General features: G+C 43.8%; 1 protein-coding gene across 2 annotated transcripts in view; it reads right to left on the bottom strand.

Annotated features, from left to right (window-relative positions):
- Positions 1–12,500, bottom strand: part of LOC128684975 (lachesin) — a 557,865-nt gene that overhangs the window by 117,118 nt on the left and 428,247 nt on the right. For both annotated transcript variants that reach the window (XM_070098933.1, XM_070098924.1), the window contains exon 4: positions 5,364–5,470. In XM_070098933.1, the coding sequence (XP_069955034.1) occupies positions 5,364–5,470 (107 nt within the window). The remainder of the gene's footprint in view (positions 1–5,363; positions 5,471–12,500) is intronic.

The following is a 12,500-nucleotide window of genomic DNA, read 5'->3' as shown; positions in this document are numbered from 1 at the left end:
AAGACCAGGCAGAAATACAAAGGGATCTGGACAGGCTGCAGACCTGGTCCAGAAACTGGCTCCTGGAGTTCAATCCCACCAAGTGCAAAGTCATGAGGATTGGGGAAGGACAAAGAAGACCGCAGACGGAGTACAGTCTATGGGGCCAGAGACTACAAACATCACTCAAGGAAAAAGATCTTGGGGTGAGTATAACACCAGGCACATCTCCTGAAGCGCACATCAACCAAATAACTGCCGCAGCATATGGGCGCCTGGCAAACCTCAGAACAGCATTCCGACATCTTAATAAGGAATCGTTCAGGACCCTGTACACCGTGTACGTTAGGCCGATATTGGAGTATGCGGCACCAGTTTGGAACCCACACCTAGCCAAGCATGTAAAGAAACTAGAGAAAGTGCAAAGGTTTGCAACAAGACTAGTCCCAGAGTTAAGAGGTATGTCCTATGAGGAGAGGTTAAGGGAAATCAATCTGACGACACTGGAGGACAGGAGAGATAGGGGGGGACATGATAACGACTTACAAAATATTTTATTATCACACTGGCCGATTCCCACCAAGGCAGGGTGGCCCGAAAAAGAAAAACTTTCACCATCATTCACTCCATCACTGTCTTGCCAGAAGGGTGCTTTACACTACAGTTTTTAAACTGCAACATTAACACCCCTCCTTCAGAGTGCAGGCACTGTACTTCCCATCTCCAGGACTCAAGTCCGGCCTGCCGGTTTCCCTGAACCCCTTCATAAATGTTACTTTGCTCACACTCCAACAGCACTTCAAGTATTAAAAACCATTCGTCTCCATTCACTCCTATCAAACACGCTCACGCACGCCTGCTGGAAGTCCAAGCCCCTCGCACACAAAACCTCCTTTACCCCCTCCCTCCAACCTTTCCTAGGCCGACCCCTACCCCGCCTTCCTTCCACTACAGACTGATACACTCTTGAAGTCATTCTGTTTCGCTCCATTCTCTCTACATGTCCGAACCACCTCAACAACCCTTCCTCAGCCCTCTGGACAACAGTTTTGGTAATCCCGCACCTCCTCCTAACTTCCAAACTACGAATTCTCTGCATTATATTCACACCACACATTGCCCTCAGACATGACATCTCCACTGCCTCCAGCCTTCTCCTCGCTGCAACATTCATCACCCATGCTTCACACCCATATAAGAGCGTTGGTAAAACTATACTCTCATACATTCCCCTCTTTGCCTCCAAGGACAAAGTTCTTTGTCTCCACAGACTCCTAAGTGCACCACTCACCCTTCTCCCCTCATCAATTCTATGATTCACCTCATCCTTCATAGACCCATCTGCTGACACGTCCACTCCCAAATATCTGAATACATTCACCTCCTCCATACTGTCTCCCTCCAATCTGATATCCAATCTTTCATCACCTAATATTTTTGTTATCCTCATAACCTTACTCTTTCCTGTATTCACTTTTAATTTTCTTCTCTTGCACACCCTACCAAATTCATCCACCAATCTCTGCAACTTCTCTTCAGAATCTCCCAAGAGCACAGTGTCATCAGCAAAGAGCAACTGTGACAACTCCCACTTTATGTGTGATTCTTTATCTTTTAACTCCACGCCTCTTGTCAAGACCCTCGCATTTACTTCTCTTACAACCCCATCCATAAATATATTAAACAACCACGGTGACATCACACATCCTTGTCTAAGGCCTACTTTTACTGGGAAATAATTTCCCTCTTTCCTATGTACTCTAACTTGAGCCTCACTATCCTCGTAAAAACTCTTCACTGCTTTCAGTAACCTACCTCCTACACCATACACCTGCAACATCTGCCACATTGCCCCCCTATCCACCCTGTCATACGCCTTTTCCAAATCCATAAATGCCACAAAGACCTCTTTAGCCTTATCTAAATACTGTTCACTTATATGTTTCACTGTAAACACCTGGTCCACACACCCCCTACCTTTCCTAAAGCCTCCTTGTTCATCTGCTATCCTATTCTCCGTCTTACTTTTAATTCTTTCAATAATAACTCTACCATACACTTTGCCAGGTATACTCAACAGACTTATCCCCCTATAATTTTTGCACTCTCTTTTGTCCCCTTTGCCTTTATACAAAGGAACTATGCATGCTCTCTGCCAATCCCTAGGTACCTTACCCTCTTCCATACATTTATTAAATAATTGCACCAACCACTCCAAAACTGTATCCCCACGTGCTTTTAACATTTCTATCTTTATCCCATCAATCCCGGCTGCCTTACCCCCTTTCATTTTACCTACTGCCTCATGAACTTCCCCCACACTCACAACTGGCTCTTCCTCACTCCTACAAGATGTTATTCCTCCTTGCCCTATACACGAAATCACAGCTTCCCTATCTTCATCAACATTTAACAATTCCTCAAAATATTCCCTCCATCTTCCCAATACCTCTAACTCTCCATTTAATAACTCTCCTCTCCTATTTTTAACTGACAAATCCATTTGTTCTCTAGGCTTCCTTAACTTGTTAATCTCACTCCAAAACTTTTTCTTATTTTCAACAAAATTTGTTGTTAACATCTCACCCACTCTCTCATTTGCTCTCTTTTTACATTGCTTCACCACTCTCTTAACCTCTCTCTTTTTCTCCATATACTCTTCCCTCCTTGCATCACTTCTACTTCGTAAAAACTTCTCATATGCTAACTTTTTCTCCCTTACTACTCTCTTTACATCATCATTCCACCAATCGCTCCTCTTCCCTCCTGCACCCACTTTCCTGTAACCACAAACTTCTGCTGAACACTCTAACACTACATTTTTAAACCTACCCCATACCTCTTCGACCCCATTGCCTATGTTCTCATTAGCCCATCTATCCTCCAATAGCTGTTTATATCTTTCCCTAACTGCCTCCTCTTTTAGTTTATAAACCTTCACCTCTCTCTTCCCTGATGCTTCTATTCTCCTTGTATCCCATCTACCTTTTACTCTCACTGTAGCTACAATTAGAAAGTGATCTGATATATCTGTGGCCCCTCTATAAACATGTACATCCTGAAGTCTACTCAACAGTCTTTTATCTACCAATACATAATCCAACAAACTACTGTCATTTCGCCCTACATCATATCTTGTATACTTATCCTCTTTTTCTTAAAATATGTATTACCTATAACTAAACCCCTTTCTATACAAAGTTCAATCAAAGGGCTCCCATTATCATTTACACCTGGCACCCCAAACTTACCTACCAGACCCTCTCTAAAAGTTTCTCCTACTTTAGCATTCAGGTCCCCTACCACAATTACTCTCTCACTTGGTTCAAAGGCTCCTATACATTCACTTAACATCTCCCAAAATCTCTCTCTCTCCTCTGCATTCCTCTCTTCTCCAGGTGCATACACGCTTATTATAACCCACTTCTCGCATCCAACCTTTACTTTAATCCACATAATTCTTGCATTTACACATTCATATTCTCTTTTCTCCTTCCATAACTGATCATTCAACATTACTGCTACCCCTTCCTTTGCTCTAACTCTCTCAGATACTCCAGATTTAATCCCATTTCCCCCCACCGAAACTCCCCTACCCCCTTCAGCTTTGTTTCACTTAGGGCCAGGACATCCAACTTCTTTTCATTCATAACATCAGCAATCATCTGTTTCTTGTCATCTGCACTACATCCACGCACATTTAAGCATCCCAGTTTTATAAAGTTTTTCTTCTCTTTTTTAGTAAATGTCTACAGGAGAAGGGGTTACTAGCCCATTGCTCCCGGCATTTTAGTCGCCTCATACGACACGCATGGCTTACGGAGGAAAGATTCTTTTCCACTTCCCCATGGACAATAGAAGAAATAAAGAAGAACAAGAGCTATGTAGAAAAAGGAGAAAAACCTAGATGTATGTATATATATATGCATGTGCGTGTCTGTGAAGTGTGACCAAAGTGTAAGTTGGAGTAGCAAGATATCCCTGTTATCTAGCGTGTTTATGAGACAGAAAAAGACACCAGCAGTCCTACCATCATGCAAAACAGTTACAGGTTTCTGTTTCACAGTCATCTGGCAGAATACTGAGAGGAATTGACAAGGTGGACAAAGACAGGATGTTCCAGAGACTGGACACAGTAACAAGGGGACACAGTTGGAAGCTGAAGACACAGATGAATCACAGGGATGTTAGGAAGTATTTCTTCAGCCACACAGTAGTCAGGAAGTGGAATAGTTTGGGAAGCGATGTAGTGGAGGCAGGATCCATACATAGCTTTAAGCAGAGGTACGATAAAGCTCATGGTTCAGGGAGAGTGACCTAGTAGCGACCAGTGAAGAGGCGGGGCCAGGAGCTTGGACTCGACCCCTGCAACCTCAACTAGGTGAGTACACACACACACACACACACACACACACTCACACACACACACACTCACACACACACACACACACACACACACACACACACTCACACCACACACACTACACACACACCACACACTACACACACACACACACACTACACACTCACACACACTACACACTCACACACACTACACACACACACACACACACACATACACACACACACAAAAACCACACACCACACACACACAACACACACACTACACACACTACACACACACACACTACACACACACACACACACACACACACACACTACACACACACACACACTACACACACACACACACACAACACACACACACACACACTCACACCCACACACACACACACACACACACACAAATACACACCACACACACACACACACACCACACAACACACACACACACACACACCCACACACCACACACACACACACCACACAACACACACACAACAAATACATACACACAAAAACCACACACCACACAACACATACACACAAATACACACACACACAGACACACAAAAACCACACACACCACACAGACACACACACCACACACATACACACACACACACACACACACACACCACACACCACACACACACACACACACCACACACATACACACACACACACACACACACACACCACACACACACACAACCACACCACACACACACACACACAACACACACAACACACAAACACACACACACACACACCACACACAACACACACACAACACACACAACACACACACACACACTCCATACACACCACACACCACACACACACACACACACAACACACACAACACACACACAACACACACACACACTCCATACACACCACACACACACCACACACACACACACCACACACCACACAACACACACCACACACACAAACACACACCACACACACACCCACACACACACACACACACACAGGTGAAGGGGTTTGTGACGTACCCTGTAACCTCCCAGGTGACGCACCAAACAGGTGAACTTAGCGTCACGACCCCTGGCCACCGTCACGTTAGCTACAGGTGCCGTGAACTCCGGGGAGAAGGTGACAGCTGTGGGAGAGAAAACAACCTTGTTACTGTGGCGGTAACAGAGACTAGCATCCTTATTTAGCCACTACCCCTCCACAAACACAAATTATACACAAATTTAAAAAATACGTGTGTGTTTGTTTGGTGTGTGTACTCACCTAATTGTGGTTGCAGGAGTCGAGACGCAGCTCCTGGCCCTGTGTGTGTGTGTGTGTGTTTGGTTGTGTGTGTGATACAATAATGATAGTGATGATACTAATAATAATGAACAACGCTCATCATACACCAATAGTCACCAACAATCACCAACAACACACCAACAATCACCAACAACACACCAACAATCACGAACAATCAGAAATTATCGAGTTATATTAGTGACATAGTAATTATTTTAATGGACTAAAATTATCAACAATAATCAATAATTACATTATATTGTTACTATAATCTGCAGCAATTATATTGTGATATAAATCTCTCACATCAAACACTAGTAACACTAGTAATAGTAACACTAGTAACACTAGTAATAGTAACACTAGTAATAGTAACAGTAATAGTAACACTAGCAATAGTAACACTAGTAACACTAGTAATAGTAACACTAGTAATAGCAACACTAGTAATAGTAACAGTAATAGTAACACTAGCAATAGTAACACTAGTAACACTAGTAATAGTAACACTAGTAATAGCAACACTAGTAATAGTAACACTAGTAATAGTAACACTAGTAATAGCAACACTAGTAACACTAGCAATAGTAACACTAGTAAGACTAGTAATAGTAACACTAGCAATAACACTAGTAATAGTAACACTAGTAATAGTAACACTAGTAACACCAGTAATAGTAACACTGGTAAAACTAGTAATAGTAACACTAGTAATAGTAACACTATTAACACTAGTAATAGTAACACTATTAACACTAGTAATAGTAGCACTATTAACACTAGTAATAGTAACACTATTAACACTAGTAATAGTAACACTAGTAATAGTAACACTAGCAACACTAGTAATAGTAACACTAGCAATAGTAACACTTGTAACAGTAACACTAGTAATAGTAACACTAGTAATAGTAACACTCGTAGTAATAGTAACCAGTAATAGTAACACTGGTAACACTAGTAATAGTAGCACTATTAACACTAGTAATAGTAACACTAGCAACACTAGTAATAGTAACACTAGCAATAGTAACACTAGTAACAGTAACACTAGTAATATTAACACTAGCAACACTAGTAATAGTAGCAATAGCAACACTAGTAATAGTAACACTAGTAATAGTAACACTCGTAGTAATAGTATAGTATTGCAAGCATACAACATACTAGCACAGTAACCTCTACCTGGAGAGAGTTTCGGGGGTCAACGCCCTGCGGCCCGGTCTGTGACCAGACTTTGTGGTGGTTCAGGGTCTGATCAACCAGGCCCGGTTGGACAGGTACTGACTTTAGGTACCTGTCCAGTGCCTTTTTAAAGACAACCAGGGGTCTTTTAGCAATCCCCCTTACGTATGCTGGAAGTTGAACAGTCTTGGACCCCGGACACTTATTATGTTGTCTTTCAGTGTACTCGTGGCGCCCCTGCTTTTCATTAGGGGAATGTTATATCTCTTGAGTCTTTTGCTTTGTAGGGAGTGATTTTCGTGTGCAAACTTGTCACTAGTCTTCTAGGATTTTCCAAGTGTATATTATCATGTATCTTTCTCGCCTGCATTCCAAGGAATACAAATCAAATGACTTCAACCGTTCCCAGTAATTTAGGGGCTTTAACGTACTTACATGTGCCGTGAAAGTTCTCTGTACGTTCTCCAGGTCAGCAATTTCTCCAGCCTTGAAAGAGGTTGTTAGAGTACAGCAATATTTCAACCTAGAGAGAACAAGCGATTTGAAGAGAATCATCATGGGTTCAGCGTCCCTATTTTTAAAAGTTCTCATTATCCATCCTGTCATTTTCCTAATAGATGTGGTAGGTACAATGTTGTGATCTTTGAAAGTGAGATCCTCTGACATTATCACTCCCAGGTCCTTCACATTAGTTTTCCGTTCTATTGTGTTGTTGGAATTTATTTTATACTTCGATACAGTTTTAATTTTCTCGATTTTTCCACAGAAGAGAAATTGGAGTCTTGCAGTGTCCACCTGGAGTCTTGCAGTGTCCACCTGGAGTCTTGCAGTGTCCACCTGGAGTCTTGCAGTGTCCACCTGGAGTCTTGCAGTGTCCACCTGGAGTCTTGCAGTGTCCACCTGGAGTCTTGCAGTGTCCACCTGGAGTCTTGCAGTGTCCACCTGGAGTCTTGCAGTGTCCACCTGGAGTCTTGCAGTGTCCACCTGGAGTCTTGTAGTGTCCACCTGGAGTCTTGCAGTGTCCACCTGGAGTCTTGCAGTGTCCACCTGGAGTCTTGTAGTGTCCACCTGGAGTCTTGCAGTGTCCACCTGGAGTCTTGCAGTGTCCACCTGGAGTCTTGCAGTGTCCACCTTCAGTCTTGCAGTGTCCACCTTCAGTCTTGCAGTGTCCACCTTCAGTCTTGCAGTGTCCACCTTCAGTCTTGCAGTGTCCACCTTCAGTCTTGCAGTGACCACCTTCAGTCTTGCAGTGTCCACCTGCAGTCTTGCAGTGTCCACCTTCAGTCTTGCAGTGTCCACCTGGAGTCTTGCAGTGTCCACTGACACAATGGAAACAAACACATATGCAGTTTAATGTGATCTTTTATTGACAACGTTTCGCCCACACAGTGGGCTTCAAGTCACAGATCTACCTGGGGTGGAAGGTGCGGGAGTATTTATAGTCATGTTCAGAATGTTGAGGTCAGGTGGAGAATGCTGCATTTGATGATCAACCGGGTGGAGTTATAGAGTCTTGGGTAGCTTGGCAGGGGTATTGGACAAGTTGTAGACCTTCTGCAGTGTTCTATGTTCTTATGTGGGATAGCGATGAAGAAGTTTCTTGGCGAGTGGTTCAGCTATGTTATAGAAGCCGTTGTTCTGGTTGAAATTGTTGGTTATAGAGATAAGCGATGATTCCAGGATTCTTCGGTATTGAGTGTTGTCTTCTGTGGCGATAAGTCTCGAGTTTCTGTAGTTAATTAAATGGTTGTGTGAATTGCGATGTTGTACACAGGCATTCCTTGTATCGTCAGTCCTGCTTGCGTATTGGTGTTCTGAAATACGTGTTTGGAGGTCTCTTGATGTTTCGCCCACGTATAATTTGTTGCAATCATTACAAGGGATTATGTATACCCCTGCAGAGGATGGAAGCTTGTCCTGTCTACTACTGGTGATGTCCTTGATGGTCGTGGTTGTGGAGGTAGATACTTGGAATGGTGTATTGTATGTATTGCAGGGGTATACATAATCCCTTGTAATGACTGCAAAAAATTATACGTGGGCGAAACATAAAGAGACCTCCAAACACGTATTTCAGAACATCAATACGCAAGCAGGACTGACGATACAAGGAATACCTGTGTACAACATCGCAGTTCACACAACCATTTAATTAACTACAGAAACTCAAGACTTATAGCCACAGAAGACAACACTCAATACAGAAGAATCCTGGAATCATCGCTTATCTCTATAACCAACAATTTCAACCAGAACAATGGCTTCTATAACATAGCTGAACCACTCGCCAAGAAACTTCTTCATCGCTATCCCACATAAGAACATAGAACACTGCAGAAGGTCTACTCACAACTTGTACAATACCCCTGCCAAGCTACCCAAGACTCTATAACCCCACCCGGTAGATCATCAGATGCAGCATTCTCCACCTGACCTCAACATTCTGAACCTGACTATAAATACTCCTGTACCTTCCAGGACCCCAGGTAGATCTGTTTGTGACTTGAAGAAGCCCACTGTGTGGGCGAAACGTTGTCAATAAAGGATCACATTAAACTGCATGTGTGTTTATGTTTCCATTGTGTCGGTATTTTATACCATTTATTTCCATCGTGTCAAACACTGCAGCAGAAATGGATCCTTCACACAGAGAATACCTGGACCTTCTTCTAAAAGCTTACTCTCTTCGCAACAGACACAATTTTCTTCGTGATTGCATCGAAGAAATGGTCTTACCAAGATCTACTCCTCCTCGAATTGCCAACATCAAACCACCTTTCTCCGCTACAGCTCGGACCTACCTTGAAGAGTGTGCAGATGACTTAAACAATGCTACAAAGGAAGCTTTTCTCCAAGCCAGAACACTAGGCACAACACTCCGGGGCAACATGAACAGACGCACCGCCGAAATCATTCGCAGCAGAGTTACCACAGCGAGTGTTCAACAGAAGATCAGACTTACTAGGAAACTTCAAACACTCTGCGATAATAGTCATTGGAAAAGTTTAGGAAGACCTGAAATTATTCAAAATCTTTCATCTCGTCCACTGTCAACCACAGAAACTGAAGCCCTCAGCTTAGGCCTCAAACTCGCAACAGGAATTACGAAACCAAAACAAGACCTCAATTTCATCGCCAAAAACTACAGACACAATGACTCCGACTTCCAAAAATGTTTTCTTCAAGGCATCATCTCAGCAGCCATCTCTACACGCAGCTCCCCAGTCATACCTCGACGTTACATCAATGCACTTAAAGGTTTAGCAGAAGACACGACCATCAGGGTCACCACCGCTGATAAAGGAGGTGGTGGGTAAGACACATGCAACAGTTAGGTATCTTTATTTCGAGACGTTTCATATGTGTCTTACCTAACAACCTGTCGGTATTTTATACCATTTTAATGTTCAAAGGAGGTGGTGTTGTTATCATGAACTCTGACGATTACAGGAACAAAATGCTCAATCTACTTAATGACCCAGATACCTACAAACCTCTCACAACTAACCAAGTGGACAACCTTACTAAAACTTTTCTTCAAAGGACTCGCCGCATTCTGAGGAACTCAGAACAAGGGAAGAAACTTCTGCACACCATACCCAGCAACCCCAGACCTGCCAGAATGTACGGCCTACCGAAAACTCACAAGCCTGGTATCCCACTGAGGCCCATATCTTCGGGAATAGGCAGTGCTCCCCACCAACTCTCAGGAATTCTCGCAAAACACCTCTCTAAACTCTTGGGCACTATCAGTCCAGCACATCTCAAACACTCGGGTGATCTTCTCAATCGCATTCGCAACATCAACATCAGGAACAAGAAACTTTCCAGCCTTGACGTAACTTCCCTATTCACCAAAGTACCTACTACACAAGCCATCGATCTCCTGCGCAGAAAAATAGACGATTCACTTGATCTTCCTATTCCAGCCAGCGATTTCATCGACCTCGTTGAACTATGTGTCGGCTTTACGTGTTTCTCTTCCAAAAATCACCTCTTTCAACAGACTTTTGGTCTACCCATGGGCTTGCCACTCAGTGCCGTCCTGGCGAACTTATACATGGAACATCTGGAAGCCGAGCGTTTCTCCATTATTCCTTCGACTATCACCTGGCTCCGTTATGTTGACGACATTCTCCTCATAACTCCCAGGCGCTTCAACGTTCAAGCTCTCCAAGACAAGCTCAACCAGGTCGAGCCCTCAATCCAGTTCACACTTGAAGAAGAAGTCGACAACACTCTTCCTTTCCTTGATGTTCTTCTCTGCAAAACTGACCACGAACTTCGTTTTAAAGTCTATCGAAAACCCACCAACCAAAACGATCTTCTCCACTTCTACTCTCACCACGACACCAAAACTAAACGTGGTGTAATTATAGGCTTCTTCCTGCGCGCACTCAGAATCTGCAGCAATGAGTTCCTTGAGGAAGAATGCACTATAATTGAACAAGTATTTTCAAAACTCCACTATCCTCGTCACTTCATCAGAGACTGCAGACGGCGGGCATTAAACATCTTCAACACACCCAGAGAAGACACTGCCGAGAAGAGATACATAGTCCTCCCCACCAACTCCATTGCCAAACATGTTTCCAACATCTTTTCCAATACATCATTCCAAGTATCTACCTCCACAACCACGACCATCAAGGACATCACCAGTGGTAGACAGGACAAGCTTCCATCCTCTGCAGGGGTATACATAATCCCTTGTCCACCTTCAGTCTTGCAGTGTCCACCTTCAGTCTTGCAGTGTCCACCTTCAGTCTTGCAGTGTCCACCTTCAGTCTTGCAGTGTCCACCTTCAGTCTTGCAGTGTCCACCTTCAGTCTTGCAGTGTCCACCTTCAGTCTTGCCACGACTCCGACACTTTCTCTTCACACGTAAGATGACGACCAGGAGTGCAGTGAAGGCAGTGTAAAGGAACCACGACTCTTCAACACACAACAAACTGTTAGTTCTCTCCAAGATGGAACTCAACAGATTCTTCAGAAAACAGCCCCTGATGAGCCGGATTGTGGTGCACACGTTGGACTGCCGGCGGGGGCAGTAACAGCCTGGTCAACCAGGAGGCCTGGTCTGGGACGGGGCCTTGGGGGGAGCGCTGACCCCCCCGGAAGCAGATAATTAAGATATTGTGAGGACTGGAAAAACAGTGTTTACTGTACGTACTAGCGCTGCTTAACACACGTTAACACACACAACACATACGTAACACATTTAACAAACACAACACATATTTAACACATGTAACACATGTAATACACATAACACACATGTAACATAACACATATGTAATATAATACATATGTAGCAACACATGTAACACGTAACACATATGTAACACATGTAACAAATATGTAACACATGACAAACCCGCACAGAGGGGACAGGAGCTACGACGCTGCGGTCGTGTAACTGGTTAATGGGATGTACACAGATGTACACATACATAGATGTACACACAAGTACACATACATGTACTGAAGGGCGAGAGTGAGGGGGGGAGGGGGAGGGGGAGGGGGGGAATGCTGTGGGGGAAGAGAGGAGAGTGTTTGGGGAAGAGAGAAGTGTTGGGGGAAGAGAGGAGTGTGTTGGGGGAAGAGAGGAGTGTTGGGGAAGAGAAGAGTGTTGGGGGAAGAAAAGAGTGTTGGGGAAAAGAGGAGTGTTGGGGGAAGAAAGGAGTG

This window comes from Cherax quadricarinatus, chromosome 5, assembly GCF_038502225.1.
Source record: "Cherax quadricarinatus isolate ZL_2023a chromosome 5, ASM3850222v1, whole genome shotgun sequence".
NCBI lineage: Eukaryota > Metazoa > Arthropoda > Malacostraca > Decapoda > Parastacidae > Cherax > Cherax quadricarinatus.
Note: the sequence above shows the minus strand (reverse complement) of the source record. Positions and strands in the feature narration are given on the sequence as shown.